The following is a 19,431-nucleotide window of genomic DNA, read 5'->3' as shown; positions in this document are numbered from 1 at the left end:
GGGGAAACTGGTTGTTTGAATTTTGGATAAATATTACTTACAGCATACTTGTGTAGTGTATTTTTTAGATATATGTAAATTTATGTGTATAAATGCACAGTTTTGGGTTTTTTTTAGTGTAATTTGTTATTCTTTATTCTTGTCAAATTCCTTATTCTTTTTCAAATTTATTTTAGATCTTCTAGTTCCTTTGCTTTTTTATATAAATTTTAGAATCAGCTTGTTTATATATACAAAAACCCTGCTGGAGTCTTTTGATATTGCATTAAATCTATAAATCATTTTAGCAAGAATTGACAAATATTTACTATATTAAACTTTAACAGTCCATTTCCTCTTCTCCTCTTGGTCTTTTCTGTTGTGTACTCCGAGTGTAAATTCAGTTAGTACAAAGTATAAGTTGTAACAAGAATCAAGTGCTTTATCTCTTTAAGTCCTTAATGTTTATTACCCATTGTTAGCCAGTAGCATCTTCACATTTGTTTATTTGTTAATGGACCAAGTAGTCTAATTAGATCACCATCCATAATACCACCAACTGTTACGTCTGAAATACAGAAATTGATGTCCCATTCATCAGTTCAACCCTGCCTGTTTAAAGAGAGAATTTGAATGTATATATTTAATTTTATTTGAGTGCATTGGAATATTTTAATTTTTAATCCTTATATAATTATTTAAATCAACTTTCATATCAATTAAGTAATTTGTAATTGTTTTCAGTAATTTTATCACATACAGCATGTTTTGTTTTGTTTTTTATAATAAGTTTTTTTTGTTTTGTTTTGTTTTCGTGGCTGGCCAGTACAGGGATCTGAACCCTTGACCTTGGTGTTATAACACCATGCTCTAACTAACTGAGTTCTAACCATCCTGTAATATGGTTTATGATGAATATCTGTAATAAAGTATGTAAAAGGGAAGACAGTTGTGATTTTTAAAATTCTCAGTGAGGTGATGCTATAAAATATGCCAATTTTCATTTCATAACAAAAATTTAACAGCGTAGCTATGTTAATGAGGTCGTTGGTATAAACAATGAAATTAGGAACTCTGACCAGTTTCATATTATTTAAGCAATTTCCTTTCGCTTTCCTTGATATTTTTTTACCTCCTGGACATAAAATTAGCACGGTCTTCTCTAAAGTATAACTGTCTACTTAGTTAATGCCAGGCAGTGTGCTGTGCTCTGGGGATACAAAAAGAATGATAATCTCTGCCCTTGAGAAATTCCCAGTCTGGTAGAGATGGCAAACAGGTACACCAAAAATTATAATCCAGTGTGATAAGTACTATGAAAGATACAAGTATCTGTATCTGTATATACACACATAGGCATATGGCTGTGGGAGTACAGAAATGGGCGCCTAATTTCTCTTCCTATTCAAGTTTATACTGTACTGAGTTGACTCTTAAAGATGAATGAAATAATTAGCATGGCAGAGAAGAGGGGAAATTTTTTCTAAATAGAGTTAACCATATATATTTAGTTCGTCATTCTAAATTGCTATTTTTATAGGTCAAAACAAGTATTGATCATTTCATAAAGTTTAAACTAATGTGATGGCAGCAAGAGTATGACAGGCTTGAGGCATTACTAGTGATTTGGTATGGTTGAAGAATAGAGTTTGGAAGAGCAGTGAGAGTTGAACATCAGTATGGGCACAGTTACCGATCATAAAAGATTGTATATTCTTGACTAAAAATAAATATCCTGCCCATTTCATATTACAGAAATTAATGAGAGAAACTTATAGACATCAGTCTTAAAAATCAAGCTGACAGGGCAGGTGGGGGGCTTGGATAATATGCAAAAAGTTTATGGAAGGATTTGTATTATCTTTTCATTCTTCCAAGAGCTTTTTGAGGTACCCTCATATATTGGATTTTTCATAACGTGGTTTCTCATCAGTAATGTCACTAATAATGAGTTATAATTAAGCAGTCTTGACACCAGTGGTTGCAGTATTCCGTAAAAATAAGTTTTCTAAATAATAGTTTGTCTTTTAAAGCAAAACTGCTTTAAATTTTACCTTTTTAACTTTGATCCACCCATTCTCATAAAGTATTCTAAACATAATTTAACATTTTTACTAATAGTTTAGAGTTATTACAGGCATCAGTTTTTGTTCTGTGCTTTATTATCAATGTTGCAGTTCATTGTTATTGGGGTGTAAGAACTGTTTTACCCAACACACTTGCCTTTAGATTGTTCTTTAGTTTTTATTCTTTTGATTTTTATGTTTCTGTCATTGATCCCTTAAAGAGGTCTACTGAGCCTAATCTGCTAAATTATGTTACATTCAGCTTTCTGGTTAAGAGATAGAGTGGAAAGTGGCATGCCTGAGCTTTTATATACACCTGTTTGCTGTATTTTCTCATTTACTTTTGTGCTCATGGATGAAATCTGAATGATTAAAGTTACTGTAAGTCCAAGTAAGTAGAGGTGTTTATAAATTAAATTTTTTGTTACCAATTTATTAAATTGATATTATTTCTAACTCCTGCGTATTGGTAATGATCACTGATTTATAAGTGTTTTTAATATTTGGGGGTGACCCAGAGGAATTAGTTGAACTCACTCAATTTAGAACTTTTACATAGTACTTACCAGATTAATGCATCCCAAAGGCTGAAGTATGCATTCTGTTATAAGGTTTAGGACAAATCATCATTGACTTATTCAGATTTAAATTTAGTTGTGTACAGATTGCCTGGGTCAAAGGCAGCTAAGCCGTTTAAGTATTGCGGCTAGTTTTGTTGGCTGCATTGTCCAGCACAGTGCCTTGTGAAGAATTTTAGGTATCCATGATTCTTTGGTTATTGTGGATTCCTCTATGGAGTTTTTCCTAGTTTCTAGGAAGAGTAGAAACTTCTTAACTGAATTTCCAGAATGAATAAGTGAATAGTTAGTGAAAATTCATCCTGAATTTCTTGATGTTTCTCATTTTTCAGTATTCAAAGGAGCATGTAACATATGTAGAATGAAAATACCTTCAACAGGAGGGCTGTCCAGTGAGTTCAGTTGGTTAGAGCGTGGTGTTATAACACCAAGGTCAAGGGTTTGGATCCCCATACTGGCCAGCCGCCAAAAAAAAAAGAAAGAAAAACCCTTCAACACATAATCTATAACATACAAGAGGGTACTTCAGAAAGTTTGTGGGAAAAAATGGATGTTTTTATACAAGTTGCAGTTTTTGTATAATGACAAAATATAAAAACCAATGAGTACTGATTAGACATATTTAACCAGTATATTTTCTTTATTCCTTAACATTCTGCCAAGATGTCCAATTTTTATATCTTAATCCTTGCTTGTTTTAAACAGTAAAAAATATGTTTAGTCTGATGCTGGTAAGGTACATAAGTTGTTTCTTCTCCAGAGTGAAGTCACCCTGCTGAGAAATGAAGTGGCACAGCTGAAACAGCTTCTTCTGGCTCATAAAGATTGCCCTGTAACCGCCATGCAGAAGAAATCTGGCTATCATAGTGAGTAATGTTCCGTTACCTATAGCCTTAGGCTACATCAGTGAAATACAGCCAGAGTGAACTGAGCTACTGTTAAAAAAATTGAGACCATGGTTCTAATATTTAAGATTGAATATCAGAATTTCTGCAAAGTTATGATGGAATGGGGTTGGGGTATACTTTTTAGAATATAGAGAGTTTCTGAGTTTTCCTATTTCTAGCTTTTTTCTAGGCATTACTGTAGATGAACAAAATGTGTTAGCTAATAATTTAAAATACACTGTGAGTACTGATGATACTTTATCTTCTCAGGGTAACACTGTCTTAGATTGACAGGGTAAAACACTACTTCCTTTCCAGCCTACATTCAGTAATGATGAGTTTTTTTAATCAGCTGTCTTCACTTAATATATAGCATCAGCTTACAGTATCAGATCCTACTGTTCTTTTTTAGATACTGTCAGCATTGTGGAACGTTTTTATTGTCATGAACCTTTATATCAAGCCTTTTTGTTAATCATAAAAATGCTAAAACAGAACAGTATTTAAATTATCAGCTTGTAAGTTTCCTCCTAAATGTTTTCCCCCAAAAAATGAGATTCTTCTGTTTTCAGCATTTTAGAGGTTAATTTTGCTTTTTCCTTTTTGTAATGTCCTTCTTTTTTGATAAGATGCACAGTGTTGGAACCAGCTGTTACTCTTGAATAAATGGCCAATTTTGTTCACACACAAAATCTGTAACAAATAACAGAGTTGGGAATGCATTAGGCAACATTCATAATATATAACCCACAGCTTTCATTTTTATGATTTAGTGGTATTTCAGGATATTTGTAAATGTGAGAATTGTTTCAACCATATGTATCCACTTCATTTTAATTTGCCAGTGTCAGTAATTCAAAAGAAAAATATTTTGTGTTGGATGCAAACAGTTCCTCAGGTGCTCACGATAAAACTTAACGGCCACCATCTTTACTCGTAGTCATTGTAAGCAGTTTCATCAGAATGGGCAATATTTTTTAATTTAAAAGATTCAGTGGATTTTAGCAACCCTCAATTGCCGTATATATTTAAAACACTGATTTTCGTCAGTTTTGAGCATATAAATCTCAGTTATTTGATATCTAGTCATTTTGACAGGATGATGAAACACATTGTGGAGTAAATTAGAACCATATAGAAATGTTTGAAATTTATGTTACAATGATTGCTGCAGGGATGAGGCTATTATGTTTCCCATCTGACTTAACATAATTTCCTATAGAAGCTACTGAGTTCAGCATTATGCATACATGATTTTCTTAAACAAGAAAGCACTCTTAAATTTTGATAGTTTGAAAGGAAATATACAAATGGTTCTATAAAATTAGAAGGAAATTAACTTTTCTCTTGTACTCAGTTCAAAATTATCAGCAAATGCAAGGCAATTATTTTAACAATTGATTTTTAAAGATATTTTAACATGTATAGATGTGTGGGTTTATATACATTATACTTAAATGACTGAAAACCTAGACTAATACATTTTTAATGAATATATATATTGTAGTAGGTTGTGAAGTGCAAAAAATGAATAAGACATTTTTGTTGTTTGGAAGTATTTCCTAATTTGTTCTTGTCTAGTCATTTAGATAATCAAATTAACTGAAGTCAAAATATGAGGGTACTTCAAAAAGTTCGTAGAAAATAGAATTAAAAGATAATGCAAATCTTTTCTATGAACTTTTTGAAGCCTTCTCATATAGTTCTACCATAAAATTATCTTCAGCTCTTGGGAGATAATTGGATTTTGTAGAAATTTTAAAGTAAGTTCTATTTTTAAATGTAAACTCTTCAGAATAAATCTGACTTCTCTGTTGCTTAATATTCAAGATAGATGCAGAGACTAAGTGAATATTTATACCAGTTCAGCATCCCCAATCCAAAAAATTCAATATGCTCCAAAATCTAAAATTTCCTGCATGCCAACATGATGCTCAAATGGAATGCTCATTGTAGCATTTTGGATTATGGATTTTCAGATTAGGGATACTCAACTAATATGCATTCTGCAAATATTTCAGAATTTGAAAAAATCCGAAATCCAAAACACTTCTGGTCTCAAGCATTTTGGATGAGGGATACTCAGCCTGTATCTTGGAGTAATTCACATTCTTCATCATACTGTAGCACACAGCAGTTGTTAATGGTGGGATAACTGTAAACCTAGCTAAATCTTTCAAAATCTTGTGAAAAAACAAGATTTAGTATAAATTACGGGGAATACAACAAAATCTTACAGATAAAGGTGACAGTACTATGTTATAGTTATAGGGTCTCAGTTTTAACACTGTTCCACCCAGTTTCAACATTGAAAAGTCTCACATCCTAGGAAACCACTCAGTCATGGGAAAACCATGGCAATTGGTCTCCCTAACAGTTAAATGATATAAAACCTGAATAAAAATAAGAGTACATTTTTAATATCTGGGTTCCATGAGGAATAAAGCATAAAAGTGATCTCAGTGCCATGAATTCATATTCTTGATCTGAAAATAATTAAAATTGTATTATAATTGTCTCTAATCATAAATGGGAAGGATAGCTTGTTAGGCCATAGTGAGCACTAAATATTTTCGTTATTGAAAATATGTGTGAACATAGGTAGAGAACTTTATAGAGAACTGAATTGTCAGACAGCTGGTTTCTTTTGGCTTAAGTAGAGCTGAAAGTGACTCTTTGAGTATGGCATGATTTCCTGTATCTTTCTAGTGCTTGTTATTATACCAGTAATTTTCTCCCCTCACCTTCTAGAACTGGATATAGGTGCAGGTATATCACATTGTAAAGGTATAATAATTACATAGTTTATATGTGAGGACCCAGTTATTTGTACTGCCGAAAGATTTGCTTTCCCTAATTGTGAAAGTCTGTAGATAAAGCACTCATTCATTATAATTTACTGATTCATTTTGAGTCATTGCCTCCAGTATACATTTACATTTCCTTGTATCACTCATCACAGATCAGCCTCTTTATTTTTGAAAGCTGGTGTATCCTTAGATCTTAACATTCAAAGAAAGATCAGCTTGTTGTTCTGTTGGAGAATAGTGGCAAAATAAATAAATAGGGCTTTTTAGTATTCTCTTCAGTTAAATTGTCATTGCCAGTGTTTTGTTTTCTTTGAACACATAGCTATTGTATTGACTATTTAAATAACTAAATTAGAAATATTTTATAACATTCATTATTGCTTGATCAGCAAAGTATCCTTTCTGCTTTATATAAAATTGTGGTTTTTATTTTTTTTATTTTTTTCTGTATTTGTATTTTTATTTTTAAATTTATTAATTCAGCAAGTATTTATTTATTTCTAAATTTATTTTATTTATTGAATCAAAATGGATTATACGTATTTTGGGGGTCCAACATTGAGATATGTTGATCAAATCAATATTACTAGCATATATATTGTTACAAATTGTAATTATTCTTTATGCCCCTTGTCCAATCTCTCCCCTTCTCCCACTCCCTCCCTCCTTCCCCCTCTAATTACCCTAGATTTCTTCTCTCCTTCTGGAAGAATAATAGTTACTCTGTTAATTTGTTGCCTAGATGATCTGTCCAATGCTGAGAGGTGTGATCAAGTCCCCCAATATTATCATAGAGCAGATGCTGCTTCTGTCACTCTGAAATGGGCTTTGTGGAGAGAGGCATCCTCTTCTTTTATCTCTGCTGGTAACTCTCCTTGTGTCAATGCACTCCAATGGTTGACAGACCATTTTGCACGGTGGTTGTGGTGTCTGGCCGCTTTCGCAGCAGTGGTGGTTACTGTGGTGGCTATGGTGAGCCACCCACATGGAGGTGATGTTTTTGGCATGCTCCTTGGCGCTGGTGGTGTGCTGTGTTGTGGAGTGTCTCTGGTTCCCTTCTCCATGCCTCTGGTCCCTGGGTGGGCCCTGAGGTGCTGGCAACAGTGTGCCTGGTTGTGGGATGGTGGTCCTGTCTGCTTCTCCATGCTCTGGGTACCCGGGCAGGCCCCGAGGTGCTGGCATGGTGTGCCTGGTTGTGGGAGGAGGGGCTGGTCACCGGCTCCATGCCTTGGGTCTCTGGGCCGGCCCTGAGGCACAGGCGCAGTGCACCTGGTTGTGGGAGGGGGGGTCTGGTCCGTTTTTCCGTGTCTCAGGTCCCCGGGCGGGCCCCGAGGCACTGCTGAGGTGTGCCTCGTTGTGGGAGCCTGGTTGTGGGAGCCTGGTTGTGGGAGGGGTGTCCAGTCCCCTTCTCCATGCCTCAGTCCCGGGCAGGCCCCAAGGTGCTGTTCCTGGGCCGGGACTAATTTTTTGTCCTTTGCTTGCTTCTAAAATGGGGGGACTTCCCGTAGGAACCAGTACTTGAGCTGTGTGGTTGAGGTAAATTGCTGCTTTGCTGCTGTTTCCCTAGGGAAGGCTTTTTGTGCAGCTCAGGGTTTAATGATTAACCTTACAGGTACTTCCTATAAGGAAGAGACCCGGTGGGTCAGTGTTGTGTAGAATCTCTGATCTGAGTTTTCATCAAACTGTACCCCTTGCAATTCTGCATTCCCGACCAGTCTTCTCTGAGTGGTTCTACGCTGATTGGGGGACAACACGGCTGTCGTTGCTGTGCCCCAGTGTTCTCCTGGTGGGCCTGTCTCCCCCACCACTCATGCTTCAAGCACTTCCCATAGGATGGGCCCTGTGCTGGTCCCTTGCAGTGACTCACCGGCCTCTGAATGGCTCCCTTTTTTCAGTTTTTCTGGCTCCTTGCTCCTGCGTGGGTCCACGGGAACCCTATAAGTGGCCTTGCTGTCCTGGGGGCCTCTAAGGCCCTCTTCTCCCTGCTGTCTCCAAGTAACTCCATCTGAAGGGCACAGCTGTGGCTTCTGCTGGCTCCTGCTCCATGTGCTCATCAGCTTGAGCCTTAAAGCAGCCATGGCCCAAAACGCTCAGAGCAGTTTTTTCTCTCATCTTGGTTTCTTCCGCCTTCATGAACTCTGTAGGGCTCTCCTCCTCTTCCCCTGAGCTCCAGCAGCCCTAGCTTGACTGATGTTACATTTTTGTAGTTGTAAATTGGTTGATTTGTGGGAGAGTGTGACGCTGGGAATCATTTATTCCGCTATCTTGACTGGAACCAAAATTGTGATTTTTAAAATTGTATCTTGAGGTCTAGTTTTTATCCAGGTGTATGGTTTTGCATTTATTTACAGCACATTGTAGAGAAAATGGAATTTTATCTTACTAATATATTTTAAAACCTGCTTTTCAAAAATTCATGGCTTTGAGACAGATGTCAAGATTCTGTAAGTACTATATTTTAGAAAACTCTCAAAATGAGAAATTTTACTTGAACTAAAGTTGTACTTGCCATGTATTCTCCCCCTCCATTACAAATCATGGAGTAAGTTCTCCTTTATAAGGTCCACAGTCTTTGACTAATTGACTTTCTGAATGGGCACCTGGCCATCAGTAAGCAGGCTAGTATGCACACTCAGATTTGATAGAAAGCCTGTATAATGCCACTTCTAAACACTAAATAAAAATTAATGCCAAGTGAAAAAAAGCAAGGTGCAAAAGAATACATCCAATATGATACTATTTTTAGAATGCTTAAAAATAAAGCTAAACTATGTTTTTTAGGGATACATACCTATATGGTAAAACTATGTAAGGAAAAAACAAGGGAATGGTTAAAGAAATGTCTGGATGGTGATTACGTTTTGGCAAGAAGAGCCTCCAGAGAGCAGTGCTGTGATTGGCAATGTTCTCTCTTAAGTTGAGGGCTGGGTTCACAGGTGTTTGTGTTATCATCGTGCTTCATAACTTACGTTTATTATAAATATTTGTGTGTGTTGTGCATATCAGATTTTTCACTAAATAAAATTACTAGATTCTATTCTGTTAAATTAAGAAAGATATAAGAGATTTGTTTTTCAGGCCTAAATATCAGTACATTTATTTTCATAAATATTTAGAATGCCCTTTCCTTAATATCTTTTCAATCACAGTATCTGGAGTTTTATATGGATTTTTGTTTGAATCTCAGTTAATTCATGCAACTATAACAGCTGGTGGCTTTTAGATTCTAAATATTGCTTATTCTCATGTGTATTAGAATCAAGTGTTGTAATCATCCATGGCTGCAGTAGATGGAAAATCAGCCAGAATAAATATAGTTCTGGAGAATGCAGAGGGAATCATTTGAAGATATAATTTGTATGTAAGAATTCATTTTGTTTATGCGTGTGGTTATAAATTATTTTTTATCTTTTAATGAGAATGACATGTAGGCAAACAGACTTGATTTGTTGAATGTGTTTCTTGATAAGGGTTTGATTATATCTGTAAGAGGCTGTCTCCCAAATTCCTACCTCATTTTCTCTTACCACTATTTAGCCAATATTTCTTCAGCTCTATTCTGTGAGCCACTTGGGCACCCAAATATTTCTATATACGTGGTTGTGCCTTCATTTGACCTGTTGCAGTTTAAATTGCCTACTTCATGACTTACAGCCACCTTTTCATCAGTTACTCAGTTTCAGTAATACCTACTTATCTAAATAATCAGTTTTGTAAAATACCGTCTAAGTTTTTGCTCTGTATATTGATTCAGCCTAATGATACATTCTTACAGATATTTTATTTAAGAAAGTCAATAATTTTTTTTCTTCCACTCAGCTGCAGATAAAGATGATAGTTCAGAAGATATTTCGGTGCCCAGTAGTCCACATACAGAAGCTATACAGCATAGTTCGGTCAGCACATCCAATGGAGTCAGTTCAACCTCCAAGGCAGAAGCAGTAGCCACTTCAGTCCTCACGCAGATGGCAGACCAGAGTACGGAGCCCGCGCTTTCACAGATTGTCATGGCTCCTTCCTCCCAGTCACAGCCCTCAGGAAGTTGATTAAAAACCTGCAGTACAACAGTTTTAGATACTCATTAGTGACTTCAAAAGAAAATCAAGAAATGACCAATTTCCATTATGCGAAATCTGTGGTTGTAAATTTTTTTTTTTTACTTGAAATTAAATTTGGCTCTAAAGTTGATACAGCAGCAGTTGATGATCAGACTGAACAACAGTTTTTAGTCTCTGGAAAAAGACTGATTTTGCTTTTTTTTTATAAATATTGTTAGATTTATTAATTTTTCTGTGCTCAATGTGTAAAGTGTATTATAATTCATTGTGGTTTATTTCACTTTTAATTTGGAGGTATTTTAATAATAAATAAATGGGGATGTTACTGAATCTCTCTTCCCACTTACGTTTCTTTGGACCACCCCATAACCCTCAACTGTGATGGTAGTATTGTTATCATTTATACCAAAGTTCTGCATAGTCCCTATTGACTTTGTAATGTTAACAAAGTCATAAAGCACTAGGCAAGAGAAAGATAGAAATTTGCTTTTAATCTTTTTGCCTTTTATTTTGCACATTATGCAAAATGAAGTACATAGAGAACACTTTTTTTTTAAGTGACTGAAAACATGGTAAAAAACATACATTGCTTTTATGCACATTCTTTAAAGGTCATTAATAAAAGTGCATTTCTTTTTTTAATGATTTAAGGCATAAATAATTAGAATCCTACACATTTCAAAAATGACTTTATTTTTCAAGTCTAAATTCAGTATTTTAAACCTATGTTTTGAGGCTAAGTGCAAAATTATATAATGTATGATACAGGGTTATCAGATATCTAATAATTTTTTAATTTAGCTCTTGTTTTGGGGTTTTTTGATTGTTTTTTGCAGATTCCAGGTTACAAACTGAAATTTATGCATAATCAAGTATGGTGTGGTTGCCAGAAAAGCCTAAAATTACTACTTAGAAAATTTAAGACTGTTTACCCCTATTGTCTTGTACTTGCGATCTAACTTGTACTTATTCTTGTGAAAGCACTGTCATCTTTTAGTAGCAAATTTTGATAATGTTTCTTGTGGAAAAAAATCAGTATCTATCTTTAGAACAATGTAATTATAATGTGGGAAGCGTGAGTGGATGAGAGAGTATGTGAGTGCGTGTGTGTCTTTTAATAGTTTATGCCAGCAGTCTTTGCTTGAATGTTTAACGATGCCTTCAGTGTGATGCTGGCCAATAGATGATTGCAGTTTAAAATGTCATTACTGTGCAGGCTTGGATAACTAACATTCCATGATGTAGCTTGTTTCTGATGAGATGATTGTAGGTACACTTTTCTCATTATCCAGTCATCTGTGGGATACTGAGTTTTCTAATGTGCCATTATCTATTTTTATTCTGCAGTTATGTTCAAAATACAGTACAATATTTTAAAATAGACTAAATTGTTAAACATAAAAATAAAAAAGTAGTAGATGTGTGTAAGAAAACTTTGTAAAATAGTTATGAGTCCTACCCAGTAGCAACTTCTGGCATTCAAGCAGGATTCCACTATGTAAATATCTAGTACATTTATAATAAGTTGTGTAGTTCATTCTGCATCCATACTACACTATTTGCTAAAGTCTCAGTGCCATCTCCTAATGAGACTGACTTTAAAAGCCTGTATGGAATATCCTTAATAATTCAAGGAAATATCTCATCTGCCTAAGTTCCAAACTGGGAAATAATGAAATTATACAAATGATATTTCAGGACTTTTAAGTATGAAGATTATAGGAATTTTATTATATGGCTTATTTAAAATGAGAGCATTTTTAATTGATAATTCTACTTCTAAAATTTTTTATTTTTAACTGATTTCATAGTTTTAAAGTAATCAGTTTCTAACATGATTTTGCCATAGTTATGCTATGGAGTTGATCTCAAAGGCACAAAATACAGATTCTGCAAGAAGGCTATTTTTAATTGTAGTTTGGATGAGTTAGGAAAAGCCTCAATCTTTCACTCTCCTAAGTTCTTCAGTGCATTTTATTTTCATCTTCATTATGCAAGTTAAAATTCTTTGATAACAGAATTCTTGCAACTGTAAAATAAAATTACATAGATGTAAGAAGTCATGTAAACAGTTAATGAGTTTATCAAGGTTAGCAAAACCTTCATTGTAAATCAGTCTGTACTCAGCAAATAAAAATCATTATTAGTTGTATAAACACAAATTCCATTTTGACTTTCAGGATGTCACACTACTTCTGTACCTAGCATTTTGAGTCCTTATATTTGCAATGTTACACAAACTGTACTATTTTCTTTTATGTGCAGTTTGCATGAGTAAACCATCAGAGAATAAATTCTATCTTTAAATTATGTTCATAATTTGCTTGTTCTTACCTGTCTTTTATAAAATAACATCACCTGATAATGATATATTTTTTTCCTTCAGGCCATTTATTACCTGAGATGAACCTGAGATTCTATTTCTGTGACAAAATTCATTCCCTCTCAAAGATCTTTCTAACTGCCAGGTGCTCAGTGCTTGTTCCTCTTCTATGCATTCCCTTTAAGTTTCATTCATGTATAATGAACCTTTAACTTATGTCTCCGTCCTGGGATTCTCCCTGAACTTCAGCTACAGACCCACCTGCCTTTGGCATCTCTTGGTAACTACTTACTCATAATATTTCCAACACTGAACTCCTAATCTTCCCTCATCCTACCCTCAGACATATTATACTCTTTCGTAAGTCAATTGATGACAACGCAAGTCTCCCAGTTGCTTAAGCCAAAACAGCCTTGTTGTCACCCTTGATTCCTTTTTCTCTCTCAGCGCACATTCAATCCATCAGGAAATGCTGTTTGTTTTACCTTAAGGATTATCCAGAATGCAGCCATTTACACTACTTTTTGATCAACCTCATCATGTCTCACAGCTCTTGCAACTGTCTTTTCTTCCACTCCTGCCCTCCACAGCCCATTCTCAATATAACAGCCAGAGTAATGCTTTTAAAACCTAAGTCAGGTTACAGCATTCTCCTGCTCAGAATCCTGGAGTGGGTCCCCATTTGACTCTGTAAGAGCTCTAATTTTTAAAATGGACTGCAAGGCCCTACATGACCCGTGCGCCATCACATTACATCTCTGACCTCGTCTTCTACCACATTGTTTTATTCTGTGAATGTTTGAGTGCTACTGGGTGCCAGACAGCATTCTAAGCACTTGAAATACCCCAGTGGCCAAATCTAAACATTTGCCTTAGTGGATCATACATTCTAAAGAGGGTGGGGGAAGGTGTTGGGAAGCAATCATTGAATAAGTAAATTGTATTATTATAAATGGTAAGTGCAAGTGAAGAAACAGACATACCAGTTTTGCTGAAGAGCATGTGGAGTGACGTTTTAGTCATATCTGTCAGATCAAGGAATCTGAGGAGGAGCAAAGAATTGCTCAGCTATTTTTAATGTACAAATCCTACCAATGTGCTTAGAGTAGATTTTGTGATATCAGGTAAAAGGTTTCATGAAGACAAGCTGATGTATTTCTCTAATATAAGGTCCATCAAATGAGTGATGTATTAAAAGATCACACTCACATTCGCTTGGACTTATTTCAGAGGACAGGAAAGAATCTTTTGTCTATGCCATGTACTTTTAAATGAAATTTTGTTAATTTTACAACTATGGAGCTATAGGCTTTGATGCCTGACGGTTTATTTATGAGAATATAATTATAGAAGAATCCCATTTACTCTTAGGCCTTCATGTTAGATAAATATGCACATGCACAAACAATGTCTAGAGAACAGAGTTATCAAAGCTGTTAGTACTAAAATAAAGACATTTAGAGGGAATGATTTTTTTTTTTTTTTCTTGTGGCTAGTTGGTATGGGGATCCAAACCCTTGGCCTCCGTGTTACAAGACTGTTCTCATCAACTAAGCTAACCAGCCAGCCCAAAACAACTTTTTTTTTTTTTTTTGGCAGCTGGCCAGTACAGGGATCCAAACCCTGACCTTGATATTACAACACTGAGCTCTTAACCAACTGAGCTAACCTGCCAGCCTGGAATGATTTTTAAATCTGACATATTTCTACATTATCTTGACCACAAAATAGTTACTTTTGAAGCAATTAAAATACTATTTTATTTGTGTCCAATGCAGTTATGAAAACTTATTTCTTTAAACTTTTAATAAATACAACTGAAAGTTTTCTGTTATTCTCTGACATGTTTTTTTTTTAAAAGTACAGGGCAAATGGGGGCCGGGCAAGGAAGAAGACAACAATCACAACAATTCCTTGAACTTGTTGAGACAAGTGAACAGATATGATATTAATGGGGGTAGGGGAAGAGGGAGGGGAGGAAAGGAGGAATTGGTAAAGGGACATGAAAATCAACTACATCGTATATTTTCTGAATTAAAATTTAAAAATAAAGTGCTGCAGGGCTTGCTGGTTCGCTCAGTTGTTTAGAGAGAGGTGGTGTAACACAAAGGTCAAGGGTTTGGATCCTCTTACTGGACAGCCACAAAAAAATAAAGTGCAGGTCTTTCCAGATTATCAGTAGCTATAGATTGAGATTTGGTGTTCATAGAAGCAAAGTATTAAGATTAATACTTTATATTAAGATAGCCTTCTATGTGGAAAAAAAAATGTAGAATAATGGCCTTTCTGAGGAAATAAGACTACCATTTAAGTAAACAGTGGGTTGCAAATTACATATATTGCCATAGAAAAAGTGCAATGAGTGAAAATGTTTCCAAAATTAAAGGACTTAACTCTGAAATAGCAAAGGCCTTGTGACATCGGAACCTACAGTAAAAGAAAAAACATGCATAGTTTTATTCTATCATAGCAGTCTAAAGTACTAAATCAAAGGTGAATTGTAAAAAAATGGTCAAATATGTCACAGTAAACAATTAGAGGGTTTCTGTTATTCTATAATGGACCAATGGCTTGCTTCTTTTTCCCCAAATGTATATGCAACCTCTTCCAATGGCTTTCTAAGAAAAGGATGTATTAACCTCATTTTCATCATAGTGTCATTAGTACATTTTCATGGTCACAATGCCTTCCCTTGTCTCTCTATTTTTGCATTAGATTTTACATTTAAGACATCATAAGAGAATTTTTTGAACAACAATTGCTGTGGTTTCATCTTGCATTACCTCAATTATTTGGGAAAGTATTTCGGGTTATAAATCTCATTTTTATGTTAATTATGTCAAATGAGAGTTGGCTACTTTATTCAATTAATTTTGCAATAGATTTTGCTTTCTATGATAAACAGTATGTTCCCCACCACCACCAAAGAGCTCCTTTTAAAGTTATTTTTGTTTAATTTCTTTAAAAGCATGTAAATTAAGAAGAGGTGCTATTTTTCATAGCCTGATAATACATTAGGTAAAAATTATCTAATGTCGTTTATTTAGCAGAGTTTAAGATGATAGTGTCTACTATGAGTTTCTCATAATTGGGAACAAATGCATTTATGAGAAAATGAGAAAATTTATCAGTGCCATTATCTTCAAAAATAAACCCTTTACATTATCCATTAATACTGTATTATCTATTTTTATTTTTTTCACGAATAATTTTTTATCCTTGAGTGATTTAAACGTGGCTGTTTCTCAGTTCATTTTTGGGAGGTGTGCTTCTTAACATTCATTCTCATAGAGCCTAGTTAAATAACATCAATTCAAATAAAATTAGTTAGGTAATAAAACTATGATAGCATAATTAAGTATTTAAAAAATTATTCAACGTAATTATGGACTTCTTTTAATGGCTAAATTCTTTTTTTAAAAAATACCTCCTATGTTACATCTTAATTTATTCAACTCAGCTAGTGAATTCTGAGGTGACTTACAGTACTGTAAGGCAATCTGCTGAATCATAAACAACCATGTTAATAACCTAATTTAATATGAGGGTACTTCAAAAAGTTCATGGAAGGATTTGTAATATCTTTTAGTTCTTTATTTCCATGAACTTTTTGAAGTACCCTCGTATATTGCAAGCAAACCTCTTCGGATCTGTTTCATGAAATTGAAGTCCAATTTAAATAGAACTGGCTATAATTCTTTGTGGACTACAGTATATTTATGACAAGGTAACATCAGATAACATTTTGAAAATAAGATATGCTTTCACTGTTATTTCATTACTAACTATCCTATTTTTAGAAGTTTTATAAGTGCCTCAAAGTAGTGAGCTCTTTTTGAAAATGACATTGATCAATAATTTAAGAACTTGCATAAAATATTTGTATGTCTGCTATAACTACCTAGAAGTGCATAGGCATGTATAATTAAAAATCATTTATAATTTAAAAATTTTAGCCTCTTAAAATTTCCCCCCAACAAATGTTTTACCAGAATTATTAACCAGAAAAAATAAATTAACTTAGATTTCTTTTAATTCTCTTAATGGTAAGGTACGAGTGAGTATTGGTCCACTAAACAACAAGGCCATGAAAGAGAAGAATTTGTTCAGTAAGTACATATTGAACACCTACTTTGCACTAAAGTGTTGGGACTACAGTGGAAATAAAGACCAGGATTCTACTGCAAGTAGGATCCATTCATAAAAACCATATACTTGTTACACTTCTCACAGAAAATAATTACAGCATAACAACTTATGAAACAAGTTTTATAAGTTCAGAAAAGTAAGAGATAAATCATGTTAGATTTGAGCTTCACCTTAAATTATGAATGGGATTTGGGTAGAAAGAAAAAAAGGTAAGGACAAAAGTTTGAATAAACAAATGTGTTATGTTCATGAGACAGTGGGGAGACAGGAAGAAACATGTTAGGAGAAAAAATGAAATTGCATAGCTAGAATAGGGCTAGATTATAGAGGGCCTTGACAGTCAATTTAGACTAGAAAACATGGTAAACTATTGACTTTCAGAAAACAGACATGAGGAAAGTAGTGTTTCAGAAACACGACAGTATGAAGGCTGGCCCCCCTGGAAACCAGCTAACAAGTTGTAGTAACTCAGGCATGAATTGTATTCAAGATGTCTTAGGTTGGGCTGTTCTAACAAAAATACCATAGACGGGTAGCTTAAACAACAGAAATTTATTTCTCACAGCTTTAGAGGCTGGAAAGTCTTGAGATCAGACTGACAGCATGGTTGGGTTCTGGTGAAGGCCCTCTTCCTGACTGGTGGATGGCCATTTTTGTGCTGGGTCCTTATACAGGGGAGAACAGAGAGAGAGAGAGAGAAGCAAGCTCTCTCCTGCCTCTTTTTATAAGGCACGAATCCCATCATGAAGGCTTCACCCTCATGATCTAATTACCTCCCAAAGGCCCCACCTCGTAATACCATCACATTGTGAATTAAGGTTCAACATAGGAATTTGAAGCAGACACAAACATTCAGTCCATAGTATAGAACTAGGGGAAAAGGGCCAATAAGGAACAAAAGGAATATATATCAGGAATATTTTGCAAGAAATACCTATTGAGTTTATAGACTAATAAGGGAAATGATGAAAAGCAAAAGAGTCCAAAGACTCAATTTTTCAGGGTTGAAAGACTGGAGAATGATGATATCACTAAGTAAAAGGAGGTTGGGCTAGGAAGCCACTTTAGGAAGTAAAGGTGGTTACTGCTTTGGAGATTATAGTAAGGTAAAGAAAAGGCAGATAAGGAGTGATCAGAAGAGAACCAAGATAGTATAAAAATTCATTTCAGTAGTGGTCTATATTTTATAAAGTGCTTTTATAGATATTAGTTCATTAGAACCTCTGAATGCATTGTCCCCATCTTAGATAAGAAATCAGCCTCAAAAGTTGAGTTATTTGACCAAAGTCACAGGACCAATAAGTGGCATGATCATTATGCACACCTATCTTCTAATCCCAAATATAAGTGTCCTTTCCACTACAGACAGGAAAAGCAAAGTGTAAAACAGAAGTGCTTTACATACAACAAAAAGGTCAAGGAGTGTGAAGATTTGATTAAGTTGCTACTTAATTTGGCAATAGAGCATACACTTCCTGACTTCAAATGATGCTACAAATTATATTACACTATAGTATAGCATGGTACTGGAATAAAAACAGACACTCAGACCAATGAAACAGAATAGAAAACCCAGAAATCAACCCACATACTTACAGCCAACTGATGTTTGACAAGGGCAACAGGAGCATACATTGGGGAAAGGACTACCTCTTCAATAAGTGGTGCTGGGAAAACGACATCTATATGTAGAGAAATGAAACTAGTCCTCTACCTCTCACCATATACCAAAATCAACTCAAAATGGATTAAAGACTTAAATATAAGATCTGAAACTATAAAACTACTAAGAAAACATAGGAGAAACACTTCAGGAAGTAGAACTGGGCAAAGACTTCGTGAATAAGACCCCAAAAAGCACAGGCAACAAAAGAAAAAAATGAGATTGTACCAAACTAAAAATCTTCTGCACAGCAAAAGAAACAACAGAGCAAAAAGACAACATACAGAATGGGAGAAAATAATTGCACACTATGCATCTGACACGGGCTCCAGAATATACAAGGAATTCAAACAACCTAACAGTAAAAAAACAAATAACCCAATTACAAAATGGGCAAAAGAGCTGAATAGGCTCAAAGGAAGGTATACAAATGGCCAACAGACATATGAAAAAATACTCAACATCACTAAGCATCAGGGAAATGCAAATCAAAACCACATTGAGATATCATTTTACCCCAGTTAGACCAGCCATTATCAAAAAGAGAATAACAAATCCTGGCAAGAATGCAGAGAAAGAGGAACCCTCCTGCACTGTGGTGGGACTGTAAATTAGCGCAACTGTTAATGGAAAACAGTATGGAGCCTCCTCAAACAACTACAGATACAATTGCCGTATAATCCAGCAATCCCACTGCTGGGTGTATACCCAAAGGAATAGAAATCATCATGTCAAAGCAGTATCTGCACTTGCGTGTTTATCACAGCTCTATTTACAACAGCTAAGAGTTGGAACCAACCTAAATGTCCATCGATGCATGACTGGATAAGGAAAACGTGGTATATATACTCAATGGAATACTACTCTGCCATAAAAAGGAATGAAATTCTGCCATTCACAGCAACATGGATGACTTTA

At 34.9% G+C, this 19,431-nt stretch overlaps 1 protein-coding gene across 1 annotated transcript in view; it reads left to right on the top strand.

Annotated features, from left to right (window-relative positions):
* ATF2 (activating transcription factor 2) overlaps positions 1–12,688 on the top strand; it is an 80,887-nt gene extending 68,199 nt beyond the window's left edge. Inside the window, exons 13-14 of the mRNA XM_063098094.1 lie at positions 3,384–3,489; positions 10,140–12,688. Of these exons, the coding sequence (XP_062954164.1) occupies positions 3,384–3,489; positions 10,140–10,366 (333 nt within the window). The 3' untranslated portion in view covers positions 10,367–12,688. The remainder of the gene's footprint in view (positions 1–3,383; positions 3,490–10,139) is intronic.
* Positions 12,689–19,431: the final 6,743 nt, after the last annotated feature.

Source organism: Cynocephalus volans, chromosome 1 (genome assembly GCF_027409185.1).
Source record: "Cynocephalus volans isolate mCynVol1 chromosome 1, mCynVol1.pri, whole genome shotgun sequence".
NCBI classification, from domain to species: Eukaryota; Metazoa; Chordata; class Mammalia; order Dermoptera; family Cynocephalidae; genus Cynocephalus; species Cynocephalus volans.
The sequence above is the reverse complement of the archived record's forward strand: the minus strand, read 5'-3'. Positions and strand labels throughout refer to the sequence as shown.